General features: G+C 38.5%; 1 protein-coding gene across 9 annotated transcripts in view; it reads right to left on the reverse strand.

Annotated features, from left to right (window-relative positions):
* Positions 1–24: 24 nt before the first annotated feature.
* The window catches only part of UIMC1 (ubiquitin interaction motif containing 1), a 137,831-nt gene continuing 110,387 nt past the window's right edge, over positions 25–27,468 (reverse strand). For 8 of the 9 annotated variants that reach the window (XM_070793308.1, XM_070793309.1, XM_070793310.1 and 5 more), the window contains 5 exons: positions 6,800–6,878; positions 4,530–4,701; positions 2,055–2,118; positions 1,000–1,042; positions 25–482 (listed from right to left, as the gene is read on the reverse strand). In XM_070793308.1, coding sequence (XP_070649409.1) covers positions 272–482; positions 1,000–1,042; positions 2,055–2,118; positions 4,530–4,701; positions 6,800–6,878 — 569 coding nt within the window. In that variant the 3' untranslated portion in view covers positions 25–271. The remainder of the gene's footprint in view (positions 483–999; positions 1,043–2,054; positions 2,119–4,529; positions 4,702–6,799; positions 6,879–27,468) is intronic. The other variant, XM_070793306.1, reaches the window with a different exon arrangement.

Below are 27,468 nucleotides of genomic sequence, written 5' to 3' on the forward strand. Positions count from 1 at the left end.
AATAAGACTTCATACAAACATAGATAAATATATTTAAGTTTTCTTTTTAACTATACTTGAATTCAAACAGATTGTTATAAAACAAAACACTACACACACAGTTGTCTGTATAGCTCATAGAAAACATAAAAACCAGAATGCTGAGTAGATGCTGGTAGTAGAAACTGTAGGGGCAAAACTTCCTTAACAATGAACTGCAGGCCACTAAGGCTTAATAAACATGGCAGACTTCTATTGCTAATGATTTGATCAACCTTCAGACCCTAGAAATTCAGGATTTCCTCCTTCTTCCTCTACCTGCTTTGGTTTGTGTCTGGCTATGTGGCCGGACAGTAAGCTGCTTTTTAAAGTCCACTAAGCAATCTGTGGCTTCTGAAACAGAAACAAAAGACTTGATGGGAGACTCATTTGAATCGAGATGTGTAAGGGAACTCTGCATCTCTCTGCTGCAGCCTGCTTCTTCTAGCCCTGGTGAAGACACCCTAAAGAGGAGAAAAAAACGTCAGAATTCACGATACACCTACTAATAAGCAATAAGTATGTGTTTCAGGGGTATTTACATATACTACTAGCTCACATAATCTTTGGAATACTTCAATCAGATAAGTACTGTCATTTCGCTTTCACAGACAAGGACACTGGGTAAATCATACACCCAAAGCCACACAGTCGGGCAGTGAGGAAATCAGGATTCAGACCCAAATTCCCAAATTGTTTGACTTCTAAGTCAAAAGATGAGGGCTGGGTGGGGATAGACAGGCAAAAAAGAGTAAGACGGCTTTTGCTGTGCTTATATTAACACCATGAATGAACGGAGATAGTCATCCAATTCTTAGCCTAGACATATGAGGGTCACAGAGTTATATCAAGAATGGTCACACAGCTCCACAGCTCTCTACTTCAACTGTTTGAATACCACATTATACACAGAATACAGGACCAGGCCTATACTCTTCTAGAACTGCTGACAGCCACACTTCAATGCACACCCCAATTCACCTGAAGGCTCCTGTTTCTGAAAACTTGGTCTTTATCTCTGCATCTGTGATAGGAGAGAAAAAGTAATAATTTTTTTAGCAGTGTTACAATCATAATACTTTTCACTGTTCCTGTGCTTCATATGTTCTGGGCACTGTTCTTCATCAGGTTTATCCAGGTAGCTAGATCTCCAATACCCAGACCAATGGAATGTGAGCATTAGCATCCAATAGGCTTAGCTGCAGAAGTACAGAGGTGAACACTTTTGAATGAATAACCACTGACCAAACCTACTTCAAATCTGGACTTGAGGAACAACGAGTTGCCAATGAAAATATGCTACCTGCAGATCTATAATCTGCTAACCTAAAGGCAGTAGGCTATGGGGCTCAGAGAGGCAGTCTTTTTATAGTCATCAGAAGACACAACAGATTTACTTGGTAGGAATGAACTATCAGAACTAGATGGCAAGCAAATCTCATCAGACCTAAGCAAAAGTTCCTCTTTCATCTACGTCTAGTAAATTTTAACAAAAGCAACTATCAACAACAAGAACAATAATAATAATAGCAGCTAACATTTATCAAGAGCCTATTTACACCAGGGAATATATGTGGACCTTTACTAGATATAATCCTTTCAATCTATGAAGTTGGTATTACTAACTCTATGCAATGCTACAGACTCTCAGGAGGATAGGTTGAGACACTAGGCTAAGGGTAACATGAATAATGCACAAAACATTAGGAGAAGACAGTAATGTCTGGTTTTCAGTGTAAAAGGTGTTTAGGGCTTGTGCCATTGCCCTATGATTTGGAAATGTTTTTTCCCCAGTTCAACAGGCAGTAGGAAGCTCAAGCTTTATAAAAGCTGAAATAAAACACATGATAAATAAGACAGAGTATTTAATCTTCCTTAGGGAGAGATGATCTAGATCAAGTCTCAAAGGCCAGCTGATTAGGTCAAATGTGCACCCTCATAACTCTAGTAAAAACTGTAGTAAAAGAGTTGGTAGTGGCTATGTTTACTGGAAGGCCATAGGCAGAAGCTCACAAAACTGGTCCTGAGGGCCTCACCTGTAGTCTTGTACTCAGACTGTTCCAAGAGACGGAGGAGACGGCCTTCATTTTGGCCTTTATCCTGTGTCAGAGAAAAAGAGATGAAAAGGTTACACAGAGAGCCTAAAATACAACTTCCTTAGCCTAGATCATAGATATCTCCAGGAGAGAAGAGGTGTGGGGACACAGCTGAATGGAAGTCTTTTGCTTTCTAATAAAGGAGGGTACACAATTAAAAAAAAAAACAAAAGGGCTTCCCTGCTGGCTCAGGTGGTAAAGAATCTGCCTGAATGCAGGAGACCTGGGTTCGAACTCTGGGTCAGGAAGATCCCCTGGAGAAAGAAATGGCAACCCACGCCAGAATTCTTGCCTGGAGGATTTCATGGACAGAGCAGCCTGGCAGGCTACAGTCCATGCTGTCTCAAAGAGTCCAACACGACTGAGTGACTTATCACTTTTACACAGTAAAAAAGCAAACATGATTAATAGATGCATCTTTATGCCAAGAATATCCAGGAATGGATACCAGACTCAGGGCAAATTATTCTCAGTTCAGTTTAGTTCAGTCACTCAGTTGTGTTTGACTCTTTGTGACCCCATGGACTGTAGCCTGCCAGGCTTCCCTGTCCATCACCAACTCCTGGAGCTTGCTCAAACTCATGTCCATTGAATTGGTGATATCATCCAACCATCTCATCCTCTGTCAACCCCTTCTCCTGCCTTCAATCTTTCCCAGCATCAGGGTCTTTTCCAATGAGTCAGTTCTTCACATCAGGTAGCCAAAGTATTGAAGTTTCAGCTTCAGCATCAGTCGTTCCAATGAATATTCAGGACTGATTTCCTTTAGGATTGACTGGCTTGATCTCCTTGCAGTCAAGGGACTCTCAAGAGTCTTTTCCAACATCACAGTTCAAAAGTATCAATTCTTTGGCACTCAGCTTTCTTTATAGTCCAACTCTCACATCTATACATGACTACTGGAAAAACCACAGCTTTGACTAGATGGACTTTTGTTGGCAAAATGTCTCTGCTTTTTAATATGCTGTCTAAGTCGATCATGGCTTTTCTTCCAAGGAGAGTGCTCTTTACAGCATTGGACTTTACTTCCATCACCAGTAACATCCACAACTGAGCGTTTTCACTTTGGCTCCATCTCTTCACTCTTTCTGGAGTTATTTCTCCACTCTTCTCCAGTAGCATATGGGGTACCTACCAACCTGGGGAGTGCATATTTCAGTGTCATACCTTTTTGCCTTTTCATACTGTTCATGGCAAAAATACTGAAGTGGTTTGCCATTCCCCTCTCCAGTGGACCACATTTTCTCAGAACTCTCCACCATGACCCATCCATCTTGGGTGGCCCTACATGGCATGGCTCATAGTTTCATTGAGTTAGACATGGCTGTGGTCCATGTGATGAGTTTGATTAGTTTTCTGTGATTGTGGTTTATTCTATAGTAACCTTTGACCTATGATAGATTTGGAGAGATTTAAAACAGAAAATAACAAGTTTCAAGTTAGCTTTTAGAGACAGTGATGCCAGAGAAAACACATACCCATAAGCCTCAATTCCAAATTACAACCTCAAAAATCACCCCATTCATACAGGGGTCCCTTTTTCCCTTCATGACATATGGCTTCTCCATCTTGGTGTGCAATGATTGCTATGTCAGTAAGTCTAGAATATGGAGCTGCTGCTTTATCTTTAATTTCAAAGCCAAGACTTGTTCTTCCAGTTTTCTAATCAAAGGCCAGAAAGCACATCTTCCCAGTGACCAGGGCCAGATTCCACAACTTCCTAATAAGGCTAGGTACAATGAGGCGTTCAGCAGAGTTGATCGTGAATATGTTCCTGGCAGTGGGGGTATGACTAGAATATACTTTCTGGAAAGTCATTTGGCAATACGTTTCAACAGATTTTAAAATGTTTAGATTCATTGCCCTAAAAGCTCCACTTCAGGAAATCTATACTAAGGAAATAATGCAAAGACTAATTAATGCTTTAAACATAGCGTATAATACAAAAGAACTGGAAACAATTTGAATGTCCAATAATATGAGAATGGTTAACTGACTGTGTGATACAAACATTAAGAGTAATTTCAGAAACAGTTTAAAAATATACTTAGGAAGTTTGTTATGCTACAATAACTGTGTATGTACATATACAATTAATTAAAAATGCATAGGAAAAAAAAGACTGGAAAAAAAATAGGCCAAAATACTAAAAGATGTCATCTTTGAGTAACTAAATTATGGGTGATAATTCCCCCTGATTCTTCGTATTTTTTTAACTTCCTGTATTTTCTATATTAAGTGTATACTACTTGAGTATATATTACTTTTTAATTAAAAGAAAAAATAATTTTAAAAAGCACAAATCTAGTTTCAAGATAAACAGAAGAAAAGGAAAGAGGGAGGAAGGGGAGAAAGAAAGCCCCAAACAGTAATGTGAAGAACTAGGGAACCTTTCCTAAAACACTCTATACATACCTTTAGGTTCCTCAGCCACTGTGGACGCTTCCTCCCCACAGCTGTGCATACTCTCTCACTCTCTTCAGGCTCATCTCCTTGGTCACCTCTTGCAAGCTGGAGACAGGACTCTACATGACACTGGTACTCTCTGAGTGGAACAAGGGATTTACAGAGGTAACACTTCTCATCCCTAGCCAATCAGAAAAAAATGGAGAAAAAGTGGTTAAAAAAAAAAAAAAAAAGATTTGCTTTTGCCTCTATGCTCCTAGATACATCTTAAATTGTGTTTTTACATCTTAAAGTTATTCTATGGAGGAGAAATGTCAACCAAAGCAGAATCGCTGCTCTCAGCAGGATCATCAATAAAATGAACCCAATGCCAATCCAAAGGACTGAGTGATTAGTGGTTTTCCCTGGCTGTTTCTTTGTATCCTGCTGTTGCAGTAGTAGGATGATAATGAAATAAGCTCTTCTAACTAACTCAAACAATGCTGATTGCTCTCCAGACATAAAATATTCTGTCAAACTCTTCTCAAATTAAGTGTAATAGTTTTTTCAAAGGGAAGTTAAAAATTTAGACAGAAAAGGGAACACCAAGAGCATTAAATCAAAAATGACATTTCTACCAGGGAGGGTGAACTTGTCTGATTAGTAAATCAAGTCTGTCTATATGCTGCCTTCCTCAATTCTAGAGCTAGGAAGTTACTAAAACCATGTGGCTCTGCCAGAGGCTTTTGCATAACTTCATATATATAGCTATTTTTATCTTTTTATAACGACTTTGTGTAAAGAGAGGAAATTATGTCTTGAGGTAAAGTTTATTGGGCATCAGTGAAAATGGAATCACTGGAGACAAAGGAAGAAAATGAACATTCATGAAGTATTTTCTCTGTGGTGAGAACTGGTGCATGGTCCTTTAAACACAATTTCTCAATTAATTCCTTGGCCTGGTTAGGAAGGTACTAATCTCCCCAATGTCCTATAGCTAGTAATTGTCAGAAGCCAGGTCTGCCTGACTCATAAGATCATCTTAGTTTTACGAAGCTAAAGAAAACCTTCCAAAACTTCTTGCTGTTGCTACTCAGTTACTATAGAAAGATTTAGACTGCCTTTAAGAAAAGTTTCTCTGAGAGGTCTTTAAAATAAGAGGAATAAGTCTCTCAAGTAATTAATCATCAGAGAGACTACAAGTGAAACTCTGCTTTATGAGAAAAGTTAGACTAGTGTACCTTTCAAGGTTTATCCATTAATGTAAAAAGCATTATTAATACCCTACGTTCATGAGAGAAGCAGCACTGTAAAAGCAGCGTAAGTTTTTGAGTCAGGTAGACTTTGCCAGTTCTGGCCACATAATCTTAACCAGTTACCTATAATTTCCCTTCAGTTTCTATATCTATTTAAAAAAAATACTGCCATATCAACAACTGTGATAGTTATAAAGTAAATAAAGCACTCAGCACAGTGGCCGGCACATAATATTAAAAGCTCAACAAAGAGGTATTACTGTTATTGCTGTCTCACACACATTCTATTAGATGCTGGGGATATAAACATGAATGAAGGCAAGTATCTGTCTTCAAATATTATAACACACAGCCTAGCCAGGGAGACAGAAATGTCAAAAATCAAAGAAAAAAAATTAGTGCAATAGTGTGATGAATACAGTCCTAGAATATCTGCATGATGGTAGGATTCTAAAAAAAGGAAGTGGATCAGCTCTGCTCAATTGGATTAAGGAAGGCAGCTATGAAATTTACAGTCTAAGACAGGATCTGTGTTTCAAAGAAAAATGTTTCTAATTACTAACTGCTCTAATGTATTGTTGGTGATATTTTTACTTTTAGGAGGTAGCACTTATACCTGACCTCCCCTTGCCTCTGCCTCCACTGGGAACAAATGTGCATTCTTAGTCAAGCTGCAACCCACAACCCAAGGAAGTCTTCAATATTGCCCAACTTCTTGCAACTCAACTTCTGCACCATTACATTGCAAAATAGCTCACTGCTTCCCCAAAGCACCAAACACCAAAACGCAAATTCAAAGAAAACAGAAAGCTCAGAGCAATGTGGAAGTGGAGTGGGTGGCAGGGTCTTTTCAGAGTAACAAAAAGGGTCACAAGAGGCCACCAATACTGACACAAACTGAGAATACTAAGAAATTCAGGCGTTAGAGCAACGATTTGATTGCCTGGTCAAAGAAACCCAGGGTAAGAGAGGAACTGGTCTCTCATTTGGTCTAAGCAATGGTTTGTTAAGCAAGAGCTCTGTAAACACAATGCACCTACTTACTTGTCAATGTCTAGGGAAGTCTGAGCAGTTGTCACACTGTCACGTCTGTTCAAGGCCTCTCTTTGACTCCGAGTCAACACTTTCAACAAAAAAAGAAAGACAAGAAATAAAACAACAACAAAAAAAAGAAGAAAATCTGTTAGCTGGCAGTAGACTGTAAATATAAAATGTATTGGAAGTAGAAAAGTTTAAAATTCTGTTCCAAATGGGAGAGGTGACTAGGAAACCTCTGCCTTTCTTCTATAGAGAATATTACCTACATAACATGGACTGAAACTGCCAGCTGCAAGGTATTACCATCTTTGCAATGAGATCTATTTTCCCTCTATTTGCCATTAGAAAAGTTTCTGTGTACTACCCCAACTTGCAGCACTCAGGGGAAGGATTTATACTTTCCCAATGAAAATTCTGTCTGGTGTGATATATGCTCCAATAAGATGCTTTTTGATACATAGCAATGACAGCTACATCTGAGTACCCACATTAGCTCCAATCTTTATCAAACACTGGAAAGGGTTCCATTTACCAGTGAGAAAAGCAGAGCTCAGGACAGTTAACACAAGTCTTTTCCACTACACTAGGACCACCACATCCTCCTAATTCTAGTGAATATAAACAGCTTTAGCCCAGGTGGCATACAAATTCTTTTCTCATACCAAAAGGTATGTTTACAAAAGCACATTCTCTTAAAGGGTTTTGGAAGTTAATTAACCAACTGTTTTTCAGTCTTCATTCCTTGCAGTTAACAAGAATTATGAACATCTCACTCCAAACCTTGCCTTTGTCCCTCTTGACACCTGAAATTCCCATGACAGAAGATTTAGAAAGGTTATCAGTTCACAAAATAATTTAGGTTGTGGAAGCATTTACCTAAACCAGAGGTTAGCAAATTTTTTCTGTACAGGATCAGACAGTAAGTAGTTTAGGTTTGGAAGGCCATATGGTCTCTGTTACAACTACTCAACTGGGCATGAGCGTTCCTATAGTAGGAAGGCAGCCATAGACAACATTATAATGGGGTGTGGTGTGTGCTAAGTAACTGCAGTCATGTCCGACTCTTTTGGAACGCTATGGACTATAGGCTTCCCATCAGGCTTCTCTGTCCATGGGATTCTCCAGGCAAGAATACTGGACTGGGTTGCCATGTCCTTCTCCAGGGGATCTTCCCAACTCAGAATCAAACCCAGGTCTCTGGCATTGCAGTCAGATTCTTCACCATTTTAAAACTTCATTTACAAAAACAGATGTCTGACTGTATTTGGCTCGGGCTGGCCATAGTTTACCTACCCTTCTAGTCCAACCTACCACTCATAAAAATGCCTCTAAAAGTATCCCTGACAAGTGATTATACAGTCTCAACCTGACTATGTCCAATTACTGAGGAGAATTCACTTCCTCCTAGAGAAACCCATTCTACTGCTACACAACATTTCTAGCTCAATCTGCATTTACAGGCTGTATGGATACGTTTACCCCCTTTTCCACAAGTCAGTTCTTTGAACACGGAACAAGCTGCATTACTTGTAACCTTTAAAACAGGTACTATATCTAGTCATTAAGCCAATCTGTAATAAGACTTGGAATACAGATCCTTTTGAGGGCCTAGGGTAGCTCTAATCCTTTTAATGATCCTCCAGACGGGTATTATTATTCTGTCCTATTTTAAAGGTACAAAAATAAACTCAGAGGAATTGACTTTGCCAAGCTATCACAACTAGGAAGAACAACCCAGGACATAGTCTAGATCTGTCTGATTCTTATAGCCATGTTTTATCTTTCGAGTTAACCTCTACATATACCCCAATCTGTTAAGTCTTCCATATGTGTGGCACCCCAAAACAGATCCAATATTCCAACAAGCAATCTGACCAGTAAAGAGAACACAAGAACCACAAGCTACCTCATCCAGACTAATTCAGCCAAGGCTGTGACAATCCTGATATTCTACTGGCTTAAACTGAACATAAAGGCAATTAAGATATATCCCCCTTCCTCCCAAGTCATCTTCAAAATGCCATCAAGACAGGTCTCCTAATTCTATGTTTGGGTAACTAAACTGTTGGGTATTTTTCCCCTTCAACAGGGCTTTATATTTATCCCTGTTCTTTTCAGTTGCACATTGCAGTCTGTTGAGATCATCTGAAGTCTTGATTCTGTCATCTGATGTTATACTAGCTCTCTGTTCCAGCTCTGCTTCATCTGCATATATGACAAGCATGCTTTCTACATCTTCATCCAAGTCACTGGGGGAAAATGGTTGTAAATGATTAGGCCAAGGACACGGAAAACTGTGGCATGTTACCAGAGGAGCCTATCTTCTCCTAGTCCAAATTTCCTTTAAATACTTAATCAAGCAAATATTTATTGAGAATCTTTAATGTGTGAGTAACTTGGGGAGATAACAGGGAATTATGAGGCATGGTCCTTTCTCTTAAGGAGCTCACAATTTACTAAGGGAGACAGCACATACACTAAAATCACTGTAATACGTTAAAGAGATATGTATAATAAAACATGATCATATACAGAAGCAACTATTAATAATATCTTGTCTCTGGGGAGGATGACAGGGAGACCAGGGGACTAGAATAGGCAGTAGGCATATTTTTCACTATACAGTTTTCTATACTACTGAATTAAAAATTTTAAAAAGTATGCATTTACCTGAAAAAAATGAAAACTCTAATTCAAAAATATATGTATCCCTATGGTCACTGCAGCATTATTTACAATAACCAAGATATGGAAGCAACGTAAGTGTAACAGATGAATGGATAGAGAAGAGGTGATATGTGTGTCAACAGAATATTATTCAGACATTTAAAAAAAAAAAAAGCCCTTGCCATTTGCAACAACATGGATGGACCTAGAGTGTATTATGCTAAGTGACGTAAGTCAGACAGAGAAAGACAAGCACTACATGATTTCACCTATATGTAGAATCTAAAAAGTAAAACAAACAAATACAACAAAACAGAAACTGAGTCACGGAAACAAAGAACAAATAGGGAGTTGCCAGGGGTGGGCAGCAGGGGGCAGGGGGCATGGACGGGGGAATTAGGCGAGGGTGATTAAGAAGTACAAACTTCCAGTTAGAAAATTAAAAGAAATTTTTTTAAGTTTCTCCCTTTTCTCTTCAAAGGGAGAAAAAGAGACCATCTTATAGTGAGGACTTAGGCACAAATTAGACTAGATGATCTATTTCTAAGTTCCCTCCAACTCAGAGATTTTATAAGTAAAAATAAAGTACTGCAGGAGAAAAACATCCTAGACATAGTTGTATAACCACCTACAAAACCCACCTCCTATTCTATCAGCTAACCCACATTTCTCCAACTTATGTACAAGGACTTTGAGAGATTTTATCAAGTGCCTTGCTGAAATCAATTCTTAGAAGATTGGCATTTCAGACTACATAAACCTATAAGTGTTTGCCATCCCTTCTCTATTTGTTCCCCATCTTGACTGTCAAGTATTTTTCCAAAAGAAATACTTAGAAATCACTTCAAAAACATGGCTAGGAAAGAAACTAATTGTCTACAGAACTTTATATTAATATGAAGGTGAAGGTGTTAAGTCACTCAGTCATGTCCGACTCTTTGCAAACCCATGGACTGTAATCCGCCAGGCTCCTCTGTCCATGGAATTCTCCAAGGAAGAACACTGGAGTGGGTTGCAATTCCCTTCTCCAGGGGATTTTCCCAATGCAGGGATTGAACTCAGGTTTTATGCGTTGCAGGCATATTCTTTACTGCCTGAGCCACCAGAGAAGCTCTCTGTATATTAATTTATACCTCTGTAAATAGCATGTTTCTGTTATTTGTCAGTCGTTTTTCTATATCACAAGAACTTCTGAATCCAGAGATTCCAGATTTTGATTTGATCTCTTTACCATCTGCAACACAGTCTAGCAAAGATTACATGCTAATAAATATTAGTCAATTTAAGTCATAGCAAGGGATTCATGGGGAAAAAGGACTCTTATTTTATGAGAACCTTTTCTGTACCAGGGACTTAATAAACATAATTGTTAATCTTTACAACAGTCCTGCAAGGCACATATCACTATTTGTATTTTATATATGATGAAATAAACTGACCAAGATCACAAAGCTAAAAACAACAAAGAAACATGGCACCAAGAATAAAATATGAGTCTGACTTTAAAGAAATATATGTTTTTCTCTAAGAGCAGGCTGCCTCTCCTGGGAAATAAGATGGCAAAGGATGGGAAGACAAAAAATGATAAATGGGCAGGTGGAAAAGAGATTTGGCAGATGGCTGAGAATTATATGCTAATTCTATATTAAATGTTACGATCAGAGAAGACTTGGACCGGGCCTTGCAGCTACATTTTTCCTTTGAAAACTACCACCCCTACAAAGGAGCAGAAAGGTGGTAAGTTGCTCTAAAATAATCTCCTACTCTGGTTTATGAGTGCTGAGAGAGCCATTTCAACTAGCTGCAGGATGAGAATTCAATATGAAACTTAAATCCAAAAACTCAGTTGCTGGTGACAATAGCCAAAAATTTCAAAAGGGAACAATGGAGTCTGAGGACAACTCCAGGAGAACAACTACCTAGGCAAGGTAAGCAAAACAGAAAGGAGGAATATCACTGAGAGCTGAGAGAGCCACCCATAAACCTACAACCATTAACTCAGGTCTTTATAAACCACTGGATGGAAAACACCCTAGAAAACTGTACTTGGGACTTGACTTGGCACTGTCAAGGTACAAAGAAGCAGTGACACACAATGAAATAACATGCATCAACTTTATAGTTGGATAAATCCATCCCCAAGTTTGGATTCTACTAGTTGTGTTGCCTTCCATAAGTTACCTAAGCTCTCCGAGTATCAGCTGACTTACCCACAAAGTGACATGATAATAAGCATCTATCCCCTTGGGTTTTGGTAAGGCTCACATCAAATAATCCAAATAAGTTTAAGAGTGTTTGCACACAGAAAGCACTCAGGTGATGTTCAGTTCAGTTCAGTCACTCAGTTGTGTCCGACTCTTTGCGACCCCATGAATTGCAGCACACCAGGCCTCCCTGTCCATCACCAACTCCCGGAGTTCACTCAGACTCACGTCCATCAAGTCAGTGATGCCATCCAGCCATCTCATCCTCTGTCGTCCCCTTCTCCTCCTGCCCCCAATCCCTCCCAGCATCAGAGTCTTTTCCAATGAGTCAACTCTTTGCATGAGGTGGCCAAAGTACTGGAGTTTCAGCTTTAGAATCAGTCCTTCCAAAGAAATCCCAGGGCTGATCTCCTTCAGAATGGACTGGTTGGATCTCCTTGCAGTCCAAGGGACTCTTAAGAGTCTTCTCCAACACCACAGTTCAAAACCATCAATTCTTCAGCGCTCAGCTTTCTTCAGAGTCCAACTCTCACATCCACACATGACCACTGGAAAAACCATAGCTTTGACTAGACGAACCTTTGTTGGCAAAGTAATGTCTCTGCTTTTCAACATGCTATCTAGGTTGGTCATAACTTTCCTTCCAAGAAGTAAGCGTCTTTTAATTTTATGGCTGTAATCACCATCTGCAGTGACTTTGGAGCCCAAAAAAATAAAGTCTGACACTGTTTCCACTGTTTCCCCATCTATTTCCCATGAAGTGATGGGACCAGATGCCATGATCTTAGTTTTCTGAATGTTGAGCTTTAAGCCAACTTTTTCACTCTCCTCTTTCACTTTCATCAAGAGGCTTTTTAGTTCCTCTTTACTTTCTGCCAATGTGGTGTCATCTGCATATCTGAGGTTATTAATATTTCTCCCGGCAATCTTGATTCCAGCTTGTGCTTCTTCTAGCCCAGTGTTTCTCATGATCTACTCTGCATATAGTTGTTTATTACTATGTAATTCTTGTTATTAGTCTTCCATATTTATTTCTTAGTTGTATCCAAAGATGTAAGCCCATCTTTAAATCAACACCTACCAGCCTACTGGATTAGGTTTTACTCTTAAGTGTTTCCCATTCTAATTTGTACAAATAAAATGAAATAACCAAAGCATCACAGAACAATTACCAATACTATGTAAGCATCAGATCAGATCAGATCAGTCGCTCAGTCGTGTCCGACTCTTTGCGACCATGAATTGCAGCACGCCAGGCCTCCCTGTCCATCACCAATTCCCGGAGTTCACTCAGACTCACGTCCATCGAGTCAGTGATGCCATCCAGCCATCTCATCCTCTGTCGTCATCTTCTCCTCTTGCCCCCAATCCCTCCCAGCATCAGAGTCTTTTCCAATGAGTCAACTCTTCGCATGAGGTGGCCAAAGTACTGGAATTTCAGGTTTAGCATCAGTCCTTCCAAAGAAATCCCAGGACTGATCTCCTTCAGAATGGACTGGTTGGATCTCCTTGCAGTCCAAGGGACTCTAAGAGTCTTCTCCAACACCACAGTTCAAAACCATCAGTTCTTCGGCGCTCAGCCTTCTTCACAGTCCAACTCTCACATCCATACATGACCACAGGAAAAACCATAGCCTTGACTAGACGAACCTTTGTTGGCAAAGTAATGTCTCTGCTTTTCAATATGCTATCTAGGTTGGTCATAACTTTCCTTCCAAGGAGTAAGCGTCTTTTAATTTCATGGCTGCAGTCACCATCTGCAGTGATTTTGGAGCCCAAAAAAATAAAAACTATTTCCACTGTTTCCCCATCTATTTCCCATGAAGTGATGGGACCGGATGCCATGATCTTCGTTTTCTGAATGTTGAGCTTTAAGCCAACTTTTTCACTCTCCACTTTCACTTTCATCAAGAGGCTTTTGAGTTCCTCTTCACTTTCTGCCATAAGGGTGCTGTCATCTGCATATCTGAGGTTATTGATATATGTAAGCATCAGCACATTTATTTTCAAAATCCAAAGCAGACAAGCAATCAAAAATAAAAACATAAGACCTTGAACTGTAAACAATGAAGACAATGGCTCCTTGAGTTAAACGTATATACGTACAAAGAAGAGAGATTTGACAGAATGACAGAAGTTAGTCTCAGTTTATCTCCCTCAGCCTCAAAACCACATCAGCAGAAAATAATGGGAGGCCACAGAATTGTTTATGTTCCTGTTACGGCTAACTGTCCTCCAACTTAGCACTTTCTTAGTGAAATGTTAGAGGAAAAAGGAAAGGCCTGTTCCACTTGCATGTTGCCTGCTTCACTGCCGGCAGCCTTTCCTAAGAGACTAGACCCAACACAAAGGCTATCAAAAGAACTGACCATTATCTACCATTTTGAGACATGTGGCTATTTAAATTTAAATCTCAATTAGAATTAAATGTAATTTAAAATTTAGCTAATCAATCACATGAGTTAAATTTCAAGTGTTCAATAACCACATGCGACTTATGGCTACCGTGTTTGGTCCTACTGTTACAGAACATTTCTGTCACTATAGACAGTTCCACTGGCTAGCACTTCTCCTTTAAGAGATAACCAGGACTAACCCTTTATTGCCTCAAACTTGCTTACCTTGGACACCCTGAGAAATTCAAGCTTCCCGTGGCTTCTCTCATCACTTAGATTCTCATTCCCACATGACTCTAATCTGTCATCTGGGCACACTTTTCTAATATGACTCAGTCTCCCACTACTGCTCTCACAATAACTGCCCTCTGGAATTTGGGTCAGTAATCAAAAAAAAATTCCTTGATGTTCTTAACCTTCTTTGTGAAAGTACTCTTCATCTTCTTGCTGTAACTAAAAGATGGCTGTCCTCTGAAGGTACTGTTTCTCCCTGTACCCTCTAAAGTACTGGCTGTTTCTTCTTCCTTACAACTCAGTACCACTGACCCGGAGGTGGAGTAGATACCCTCTTACTCCTCACTGTTGCTTCCAGACTACTGGAAAAACCTCTTTTGAAGCACAAACCATTCTGCTGCCCTTGCTACTCCACCTTGAAGAAGTCATCTACTATCTCCCTCATCACCCACCCCACCCACTTTCCTGGCCATTCACTGAACATTTTAACAGATGACTTACTTTGTTTTTGCCCCTCTTGCCATCATTCTTGATGATTTTAATGCCTATATATTAGCTGAAGAATATGCAAGTTGCAGTTTTTTGTAGTTCAACCTTAGGTTAGCTATGGTTCAATTCAGTATCTGTCCTCTCACTTCCTTAACCTTTTTGCTATCAGCTCCCATGGATGAGATTTTAGCTTTGCTCAAGTGGGACTGGGAGAGAGAAGTAAGCATAATGCCTTCAGGCATCCATTGCATGTAATGCATTAACCTCTGTCCTCTGCATTTAGAATAGTACCAATCAGTTATGTACCATCCTTGGGAGAAGTAAGGAAAACATTCCATTCATTTTCTGTATTCTGTGGTTCCAGTGAGGAACTCTGATTGAGCCTGTCAATAATGATCACGCCAGTTTCAAGACCACCACCACCTATCTTTTCCAGCTCACTCCTTCTAATACTCTAATTCTAATAATCCTTCAGCCCCACTAGAACATCTAATTCCAGGCTATCACCTTTTCGTTGTCCATCATCCTGTCACATCCTCACTTTCCTTCTTACCTAACTTAGATCTCATGGTGATCATACCAACTATCCCTCTGAATATTTTCTCAACTTATTTCTACTGTACTGCCTCGCAAAACCCAATTCTGGTTAATTCTAATTCACCACCTATTATGTGTCCCTACCTAAGCAGCACAACTGTGCTGACTATGCTTATGTTATATTTAAGACCCAAAACCTCAAGCAGCACCTCATTGTGGCTAGCACCTCAGTGTGGTTCTACATATTCTACATGTTCTACTGTCAGAAATTATTTCACAACTTCTATGCTATCCTCAAACTTTCAATATTCATCCTGACTCTGCTGTCACTATTCTATTCTGTTTCAATGTTGTTGTCATTGTTGTTCAATAGATATGTTACGTCCAACTCTTTGCAACCCCATGGACTACAGTATGCCAGGCTTCCCTGTCCTTCACTATCTCCCAGAGTTTGCTCAACTTCATGTCCATTGAGTAGCTGATGCTAACCATCTCATCATCTGCTACCCTCTTCTCCTTTTGCCTTCAATCTTTCCCAGCATCAGGGTCTCTTCTAGTGGGTTGGTTCTTCACATCAGGTGGCCAAAGTATTAGAGTTTCAGCTTCAGCATCAGTCCTTCCAATGAATATTCAGGATTGATTTCTTTTAGGATTGACTGGTTGGATCTCCTTGCAGTCCAAGGGACTCTCAAGAGTCTTCTCCAGCAATTACATAAATATGAAACAATTATATTTGTTTCAACATAACACCTTTATTGGGATAAAATTACATAGTATATTCTGAGTATATTCACAGAGTTGTATAATTATCATCACTACCTATTTTAATATTTTCATTAACTAAAAAAGAAACTAGCTCCCATTAGCAGCCATTCTCCTTTCCCCCCAAACTCCCAGCCCTAGGCAACCATGAATTTGCTTTCTGTCTCTATGGATTTGCCTATTCTGGGCATGTCTGATAAACGGAATCATACAATATGTGGGCTTTTGTGACTGACTTCTTTCACTTAACATATGTTTTCAAGGTTTATCCATATTGTGGCATGTGACAGTACTTTATTCCTTTCTTTCCCCACAGCAGTTGCACCATTTTACACTCCCAACAGTGTACTGGGGTTCCAATTTCTCCATATTTTTACCAACATTTGCTATTTTCATTTTTTTAAATAGCCATTCTAGTGAGGATGAAGTGGTATCTCATGGTTTTGACTCACATTTTCTTAATGACTAATAAGGTTGATCATCTTTTCAAGTGTTTGCTAGCCATTTGTATATATTTTTAGGAGACAATGTCTTTTAATTGAGTCCTTTTTGATGTTGAGTGGTAAGAATGCTGTATATATTCTGAAATCTAGACTCTTTATCAGATATATGATTCACAAGTATTTTCTCCCATTCTGTAAATTTCCTTTTCACTTTCTTGATAGTGTTCTTTGATGCAAAATAGTTTATATTTTGAAAATTTAATCTATTTTTTCTTTTGTTGCTTGTGCTTTTGGTGTCATATCTAAAAATCCACTGCCAAAATCTAAGATCATGAAATTTACCCTTAAGAGAGTTTTATAATTTCAACCCTTACATTTAGGTCTTCAATCCATATTTTATAGATGGTGTGAGGTTCAACTTCTTTTTTCACATGCAGATATTAAGTTGTCCCAGTGCCATTTCTTTTTTTAATTTTTTATTTTGTATTGAAGCATAGCTGATTAACAATGTTGTGACAGTTTCAGGTGGACACCAAAGGGATTCAGTCATACAGGTCCTTGCTGGTTATCCATTTTAAATATAGCAATGTGTACCCCTCTATCCCAAACTCCTTAACTATCCCATCCCCCTATTCTTACCTTCAGCAACTATAAGTTCTTTTTCTAAGTCCGTGAGTCTGCCTTCTAAATAAGTTTATTTGTATCATGTCTTTTTAGACTCTGCATATATAAGATGTCATATGATGTTTCCACTTCCTTGTCTGACTTCATTCAGAATAACAATCTTTAGGTCCATCCATGTTCCTGCAAATGACATTGTTTTTGACGGCTGAGTAATATTCCATTGTGTCTCTGTACTATATCTTCTTTATTCAAATATTCCTCTGTCAATGGACATTTAGGTTGTTTCTATGTCTTGGCTCACAGAACAGTGCTTCAAGGAACACTGCAGAGTGCATGTATCCTTTCAGACCATATAGACCCACAAGTGGGATTGCAGGGTCATATGGTAGCTCTATTTTCAGTTTTTTAAGGAATCTCCATATTGTTCTCCATAGTGGCTATGTCAATTTGCATTCCTACCAATAGTGCAGGGGGGACAGGATAGTTAGGGAGTTTAGGATGGATGGGTACACACTGCTGTATTTAAAATGGATAACCAGCAAGGACCTACTGTATAGTACAGGTAACTGCTCAATGTCATGTAGCAGCCTGGATAGGAGGGGAATTTGGGGGGAGAATGGATACATGTATATGTATGACTGAATCCCTTTGGTGTACACCTGAAACTGTCACTTCTCTCTACACCCTCTCTAGTATTTGTTTGTGGATTTTTTTATGATAGCCATTTTCACTGGTATAAGGTTGTATTTGATTGTAGTTTTGATATACATGTCTCTAATAATTAGTGATGCTAAATATCTTTTCATGTGTCTTTTGGCCATCCTGGTCTTCTTTGGAAAAATGTCTATTTAGGTCTTCTGCCTATTTTTTGATTGGGTTGTTTGTTTTGATGATGTTCAGCTTCACAAATTTTGTGTAGACTTGAGACTAACCCCTTGTCAGTCACATCATTTGCAAATATTTTCTCTCAGTCTGTGAGTTGGATTTTTGTTTTATCATTTCCTTTGCTGCACAAAAGCTTTTGAGTTTAAGGAGATCCCATTTGTTTATTTTTATTTCCACTATTCTGGGAGTTGGATCAAACAAGATACTGCTGTGATGTATGTCAGACAGTGTTTTGCCTATGTTTTCCTCTAGGACTTTCATAGTGTCCAGTTTCACATTTAGGTTTCTAATTCATTTGAGCTTACATTCATTTGACCTTAATTCGTTTTGTGTATGGCAGCACCATTTCTTGAAAAGACTTTTTCTCCCATTGAATTGGCTAAGTAGGCTTAGCCAAAAACCTAAGTCAAAGCTGCCTTCATTCATCCTGACCCTCAGTCACAAAGTTTGACTGATTATCTCACCAAGAGATTCTCAAATCTGTCCGTTCCCATGACACTGCTTCATTACTTGTCTCCTTATCTCTAATCTCAATTCCTCTAGTCTGTCTTCCAAAAATACTATTCCAAGAATAATTTAGGCCCTGGATTGCCAGTTGGCAGTACCCAGGAAGCCTTTCCCTAACCCAAGAATGCCACAATCTCCACACTTGAACAGAACTCTATGGGCATGTATCACAGCATTTTCCACACAACATTCTAATTATTGCTTTACCTATTTATTTCCCCCAGTCAACTCTCAATCACTTCAGTATTCCATATTCTTGGCATAAAATTGACACAAGATATAAATGTATATTTAATGAATCAATTAGTTTCTTATTCTCAAGTTCAGTGGAATCTTTTCTTGGCTTTAAAAACAACAGAATATTTCTGTAACTTAGATGAAAATGTCTCTAGAGTTTGATGTGAAATAAATACTCTTGAAATAAAAAGACCCTATCTGCCTCATTCCATTCAATACGCAAATTCATGTTCTCTCAGATACTAGGCTTAATAGTCTTATTCTACTAGTGATAGTTCATAACTAAAAAATCCTAATGACTATGTTGATACTTCCTAAATAAAGCAACACTAAAAAAAAAAAAGGCAGGCATCACTGGGTACAAGGAACAAATGAACAAATAAAGGCTCAGAGGCTTTAATTTGGCAAATACCTGGATACGATTCCAAGTCTGTTAAGAGTCCAAAGCCAGCACCACAATACCAAACTGCCCTCTTTGTTGTGGAGAAGGCACATAGGCATTCTGTCCCTACTCAAGTTGTAGCACTTTTCATTTAAGAGATAAGCTTGCCTTTCTCAAAAAAGTACACTTGAATGTTAAGCAAATGACCTTAATCTTCAGTGCTGCTGTAGCTGACCCCTGCATCGTTTCAACATTTTTCCATATAAGACAAAAATACTCATATAAAAATATGCTTGGCAGTGCCCCCACCACCCTGAGACTTAAAGGAAAGAATTAATTCTCAGAACAGAATTAATTCTGTGTCTTAAACCACACAATTCCTACTTAGAATATAGAAATAAAGGGTCTACACCATTATATTTTTATGAATAAAATTCTTCAATCTATGAGGTATTAAATAATTTGGAGGTCTTAGAAAAGCAATCACTTGTGTAATCCCTACTAGTATATGTGTATATTTATAGGACAATCTTTTTCTTTAATAGTTGGCATTTTTATTTAAGCAATTTAACAATATGTAAAGATTCTGCCTGCAATGCAGGAGAACCAGGTTCAATCTCTGGGTCAGGAAGAGACCCTGGAGAAAAGAATGGCTACCCACTCTAGGACTCCTGGCATACTATAGTCCATAGGGTCGCAAAGAATTAGACATGACTGAGCCACTAACACTTTCACTTTCATAAGGAATTTAATCATAATTCACATGTTCTGATCCATGAATTAAAATGTGGGAATCTACTCTGAGGAAATCACTTGAATTTAGACAAAATCATAAGACAAAGATGTTCTGTCAAAGCATTTCTATAACAATGAAAAATTTAAACAACCCAGTGTTCAAATACAGAATGAAATACTATGCAGAAATCTAAAAATAAAGGCTGAAAGGAAATAAGCCAAAATATTAACTGTAATTGCAGCAAAGAGATTAGGGGATGATTAGTTTTGGATGATTATCCTTCTATGTTGTCAATTTTTTTCAATGAGCATATATTCCTTTTATAATTTAAAAAATTATTTAAATATTGAGAGATACCCTTAATGAAATAATGGATCTGGGCAATGATCATCAGTGACTCTTAGTTGAATACGCTTTCAAATGGATGGATTAGGCTGATCCCACTGATCAATCTTAACATTATAAAAGAAAGATAACCAGACAGTACGTATCTCACAATGATATAATACACCACCTATGAAATACTCTTGTTAAAAAAAAAAATCTAGGAACTTTCCTGGTGGTCCAGTGGTTAAGAATCCACCTTGCAATGCAGCGGACACCTGCCGGATCCCTGGTCGAGGAACTAAGATTTGACATGTCCCACTCCAGTGTTCTTGCCTGGAGAATCCAAGGGACGGGGAAGCCTGGTGGGCTGCCGTCTATGGGGTCGCACAGAGTCGGACACGACTGAAGCAACTTAGCAGCAGCAGCAGAGCAAGTAAGCCCCAGGCCCAACTACTGGGCCTAAGCACCGCAACTAGAGAGTCTCAGAATTGCAATGAAAGATCCACATGACGAAATGTGCTGCAACTACTGTAGCCCATGTGCTTAGAGCCTGTGCTTCGCAACAAGAGAAGCCACCAACACTGCAAAAGAATGAAGCCCCTGCTCACAGCCAACTAGAGAAAGTCTGCACGTAGCAACGAAGAGCGAGGCTGACAACAACAAAAAAATTTTTTAAATCTAAATGGAATCTGATCAAGCCTCAAATCAAAATAGAAGCTTCCAGAAAATATAGTTCAGAACAGAAGACCATGTTAAAGGTGACAATAAGCATACAATCAGCAAAATTTAGGAGGGAAATTCTGAAAGACAAAAAGCCAATCTCTTTAACAAACTATAAAGAAAACAAAGAGAAGAGGATACAGAGACTAAAAGAAAATTGAAAGACACTGGGACTTCTCCAGTGGTTCAGCAGCTAGGACTCGGTGCTCCCAATGCAAGGCCCAGGTTGATCCCTGGTCAGGAATCCCACATGCTGCAGCTAAAGATCCCACATGCCATAACTAAGACCCAGCACAGCCAAATGAATTAATAATAATAAAAAGGAAAGAAAGAAACTTGCAAGACATCAACCAAATGTAATACATGAACCTTGTTTGGACCCTGATTTGAACAAACCATTAAAAAAAAATTATAAGACTGAGGAAAGGGAGATGTTGACTGGTATGAAAATGGTGCTGTGGCTGTATTTTCTTTAAAAATAGTCTTTATCTTTTAGTATTACAATATTTATAGATAATCTGTCTGAAAATTGCTTCAAAAAATCTAGTGGGAGGTGGATGGGAGGAATGTTATATATAAAAAAAAGACTGGTCATATGTTGATAACTGTTGAAGCTAGAAAATGAGTTCATAGGGATTCATAATACTGCTAAACAATAAAAATTTTTAAATGGTCTCAAAATAAACCTGCTGTTCAAAGCTAATTACCGGCATACATCGGAGATATTGTAGGTTCAGTTCCAGACAAGTGCAAAGCAGCAAATACTGCAATAAAGCAAGTCGCATATATTTTCTGATTTCCCAATGCATATGAAAATTATATCTGTACTATACTATAATCTTTTTTAATTTTTAAAAATAATTTTATTTTTGGCTGTGCTGGGTCTTGGTTACTGTGCAGGCTTTTCTCTAGTTACAGAGAGTTTGATCAGGGATCGAACCCATGTCTCCTACATTGGCAGGTGAATTCTTTACCACTGAGCCACCAACAAAGCACTCTCTTTTTTTAAATTTTATTGGAATATAGTCGATTTACAATGTTGTGTTAGTTTCAGGTGTTGAGCAAAGTGAATCAGATATATATATATCTCCATTCTTTTTTTAGATTCTTTTCCCATATAGGCCATCACAGAGTACTGAGTAGAGTTCCCTGTGCTATACAGCAGATTCTTATATTGTAGCATTTTAAGCATATAATAGCATCATGTCTAAAAAAAATAATGTACATACCTTAATTAAAAATACTTTATTGCCGGGTATATATGTATACATATGGCTGATTCACTTCACTGTACAACAGAAACTGACACAGTAGTGTAAAGCAACTATACTATTAAAAAAAAAAAACTTTATTGCTGAAAAGTGCTAATCATTTTCTGAGCCTTCAGTGAGTTACAGTAGTAACATTAAATATCACTGATCACAGATCACCATAACAAACAAAAGAACGAAAAAATTTGAAATATTTTAAGAACTACCAATATGTGACACAGAGACATGAAGTGAGCAAAAGCTGTTGGAGAAATGGTGCTGACAGTCTTGGTTGGCAAAGGACTACCACAAATATTTTATTTGTAAACACACACACACACACACACACACACACACACACACACACACACTAAAAGACAGTGCAGTAAAACAAGGTATGCCTGTAAATAAAAACAAAAAAGGAAAAGATACACATCAAACTTAACAATGGCTTCGGTCAATTCAGTTCAGTTGCTCAGTCATGTCCGACTCTTTGCAACCCCACAGACTGCAGCACGCCAGGCTACCCTGTCCATAATCAGCTCCCAGAGCTTGCTCAGACGCATGTCCATCAAGTTGGTGATGCCATCCAACCATCTCATCCTCTGTCATCTTGGACTGGGCCAAATCATGGATGAGATTTATCTGAGTAAAATTTTCCAGTGTTATAAACCAACATCACTTCAATTAAAAAATTTTTTTTCCACTTAAATCTTCTATAATGAAGATGTATTGCTTAAAAAAAATTGTTAGGAGGCAAAATAGCATAATGACTAAGAGTGGAACTCCTGGATAAATGGCAAATTCCACAGCTGACATAGGAAAAGTCAAAACAACATTGTAACTTCTTTTAGTAGAAAGTAAAACTGATGGGCACATGACAAAAGGTTATACAAGGCACCTGAAAGGACTTTCACTGGTCAAATCTGGAACAATTTGAAAAGCTGCTAGAAAGAATTATGACACATTAAGTTTTAAAAAATGAATTCATATTTTTTAAAAATTAATGGGGCTTCCCTGCTGGCTCAGCTGGTAAAGAATCTGCCTGTGTGCAGGAGGCCCAGGTTTGATTCCTAGGTCAGGAGGATCCCCTGGAGAACGAGATGGCAACCCACTTCAGAATTCTTGCCTTGTCCATTCTTCCATGGACAGAGGAGCCTGGCAGGTTACAGTCCATAGAGTCAGAGTCAGACACAACTGAGCAACTAATACTTTCACTTTCAATGGGAAAGGGGAAAGTTTCTCTTATAGAAGAATGGCAGGAATACAAAAAAAAAAAAAAAAAAACCACCACTTACTATTATAGCAACAATTAATTTAAGCAAGATTCACCATTGGATGCTAAAACCATGGGTGAATGTCTGTTTGGGAATAGGCTATTTATACAGCCTCAGAATATATTATCCCACAGATGACATACTGATTACAAAATAAAAAGATACTTTGTGGAAGGAGATCTGGCAGACACTACCTTAGAAAGAGGATCAAATTTAACAACTCCAGTAACAAAACTGATATCATTTGCTCCCTGATGTAATATGTTACAGAGTGAACATTTGTGTTCCCCTAGTACTCATGTCGGAGAAGGCAATGGCACCCCACTCCAGTACTCTTGCCTGGAAAATCCCATGGACGGAGGAGCCTGGTAGGCTGAAGTCCATGGGGTCACTGAAAGTTGGACAGAACTGAGCAACTTCACTTTCACTTTTCACTTTCAAGCATTGGAGAAGGAAATGGCAATCCACTCCAGTGTTCTTGCCTGGAGAATCCCAGGGACAGGGGAACCTGGTGGGCTGCCGTCCATGGGGTCGCACAGAGTCGGACAAGACTGAAGCAACTTAGCAGCAGCAGCAGCAATACTCATATATTGAAATCCTAATGCCCAATGTGATGGTATTAGAATATGGGACCTTCGGGTAGTGATTAGGTTGAGAGGGTGAGCCTGTGTGAATAGAATTAGTGCTACTATAAGGCACTGAAGAGACCAGAGCTCTCTCCTTCCGCCACCTGAGGACACAGCAAGACGCAGATGTCTGCAACCCATAAGAGGGCTCTCACCAGAACCCAAGCATTCTGGCACAATGATCACAGACTTCCAACCTCCAGAACTGTGAGAAATAAATTTTGGTTGTATCTGTCAGTTCAGTTCAGTCGCTCAGTCGTGTCTGACTCTTTGCAACCCCATGAATTGCAGCCCGCCAGGCTTCCCTGTCCATCACCAACTCCCAGAGCCGGCCCAAAATCATGTCCATTGAGTCAGTGATGCCATCCAACCATTGTTGTTGCCATCCAACAACCAGTTGTATATAAATCACTCAATCTATGGTACTTTGTTGGAGCAGTCCAAGCTGAAAAAGACATGATGCACTTAGAGGAATATAACATTCTCTTTGTTATCATTCCTGCCCAAAAGATTTTAACATAAATTTAATCATAAGAAAACATGAGACAAATCCAAAGTGAGTAATATCCTAGAAGGAAAAGCCAGAGAGGACAAATTCCGTATTCTGTGAAGAAGCTCTGCCCAGGTCTCTGGCTGACTCTAGAACCATTCATGAAATAAACAGACTGCAGTTAAGGATAAATAACCAAACTGAGATTTGAACTGCTTCTCCACACAAGAGTGTGTAGTTGATTCTAATCCAGTGAACTGTCTAATGAAACAAAATACTTTTCTGAGATATAAAACACATGCTAGAACACCCACAATGTAAATTCACAAGTTCCAGGATACAATCCCTATTTGACATACAAGGAGAACCAGGAAAATGTGACTTGTTTTCAATTTAGAGGGGTACAACCATTTGAATGACTTCTTATCAGACGCTATGGAAGCTAGAAGATAGTGGAACAAAACCTTTAGTTGCTAAAAGGGAAAAACCTATCAACCCCAAATTCTATATTCAGTGAAGACTTCCTTCATGAATGATGACAAGGCCCTCAAACATATTTGTTGGATTGAGTGTTTTGGAGTTAAATCATATAGAACTCAATTGATGATATTTGAACAGAACAGTGCCCTATGAACAGGATTTCAGAAATGCAGATGAATCCTAAATGGATGTCAGAGATGTAGTACTTGAAAAAAAAAATGGCAGCATTTGATAATTCAAAAGATATTGATCATAAGAAGTTGAACTCCAATGACTGAAAAAACTAATATAATATTAATAGAACTAAGAAAATCAGAAAGAAGAGCTAGATATGGAGTTAAAAGATGAATTCTGATCTGACTGGTTCTCTTTGAAAACCAAGCTCAACATTAACTTTTGGAAAAAAGTCACATTTTAAATTTCATACTAGTTATATTAATAAAATAGCATTTGCTTATTAATTTATCTTAACAATGCAATGGTTAAGGCAAAGATTAAAAAATAAGTAAAAGAGTTAAAAGTCAGACAAACAGAATTTTAAAATATATAAACTTAAAAAAAAAAGAATGATGGTGAAATCAATACATTTTCCAGATAAATAAATTATTAAGCAATTATTATGGAAGTTTGTTGCCAGCAGGCCCACACTGTAAGAAATACTAAAGGCAATTCTTCAGACTGAAAGGGATCATCAAGAACTGAAGAATATAAAAAATGGTAAATATCTAGAAAAGATCATTTTCCTCTTAATTTCTTTACAATCCACAGCAAAAAACTGTAACATTGTTTTACAGGATTTATAATATATGTAGATATATGACAACTACAGCATAAGAGAAAGGGTAAGGTAGTAAATGGACTTTTATAGTTATAAGATTTCTATACTCTTCATAAAGTGGTATTAACTCTAAGCAGACTGTGGAAGACTACCTTCCGCCAAGAGTAGCCACTAAAAATAGTTATAGCTTTAAAAAATAAAAGTGAAAAAAAGTAATTTTATAATTCCAATAATCAAAAGAAGATAGAAAATAAGAAAAAAAACAAAAGAGACAAAAATTTAAAAACAAAATGGTAGACCTAAATCTAATCACATAATTAAACAATTAATTTTCCAATTAAAAATTAGTGTCAGAATGGGTAAAAAGCATGACTCAACGATACAGTGTCTACAAGACACATACTTTAAAAATATATGTATATATATTTTTTCATGTTAAAAGTGAGCTTTCCTGGTGGCTCAACTGGTAAAGAATCCACTGCGATGTGGGAGACCTGGGTTTGATCCCTGGGTTGGGAAGATCCCTTGGAGAAGGGAATGGCTACCCACTCCAGTATTCTGGCTTGGAGAATTCCATGGACTATACATATACAGTTCACGGGGTAGCAAAGAGTTGGACACGACTGAGCAACTTTCACTTTCACATTAAAAGTAAACGTCCAGAAAAACATACACTAGGCAAGCAGCAGGCATAAAAGAGCTGAAATGGCTAGAATTGTCTAGTTGTTCTATCAGATAAAATACACTTCAAGAAACAGAACATTACCAGAAACAGTTGTTCTGTCAGATAAAATACACTTCAAGAAACAGAACATTACCAGAAACAAAGCTGGAAACTAAGTAACTTAGCGCCACTCAGCAGTGGCCACAGGACTGGAAAAGGTCCAGTCCAATCCCGAAGAAAGGCAATGCCAAAGAATGCTCAAACTACCACACAATTGCATTCATCTCACACACTAGCAAAGTAACGCTCAAAATTCTCCAAGTCAAGCTTCAACAGTACGTGAACCATGAAATTCCACATGTTCAAGCTGGTTTTAGAAAAGGTAGAGGAACCAGAGATCAAATTGCCAACATCCGCAAGATCATGGAAAAAGCAAGAGAGTTCCAGAAAAACATCTATTTCTGCTTTATTGACTATGCCAAAGCCTTTGACTGTGTGGATCATAATAAACTGTGGAAAATTCTGAAAGAGATGGGAATACCAGACCATCTGACCTGCCTCTTGAGAAACCTATATGAAGGTCAGGAAGCAACAGTTAGAACTGGACATGGAACAACAGACTGGTTCCAAATAGGAAAAGGAGTACATCAAGGCTGTAAATTGTCACCCTGCTTATTTAACTTCTATGCAGAGTACATCACGAGAAACGCTGGGCTGGATGAAGCACAAGCTGGAATCAAGACTGCTGGGAGAAATATCAGTAACCTCAGATATACAGATGACACCACCCTTATGGGAGAAAGTGAAGAAGAACTAAAGAGCCTCTTGATGAAGGTGAAAGAGGAGAGTGAAAAAGTTGGCTTAAAGCTCAACGTTCAGAAAACGAAGATCATGGCATCTGGTCCCATCACTTCATGGCAAATACATGGAGAAATGGTGAAAACGGTGTCAGACTTCATT

This window comes from Bos indicus, chromosome 7 (assembly GCF_029378745.1).
Source record: "Bos indicus isolate NIAB-ARS_2022 breed Sahiwal x Tharparkar chromosome 7, NIAB-ARS_B.indTharparkar_mat_pri_1.0, whole genome shotgun sequence".
Lineage (NCBI taxonomy): Eukaryota > Metazoa > Chordata > Mammalia > Artiodactyla > Bovidae > Bos > Bos indicus.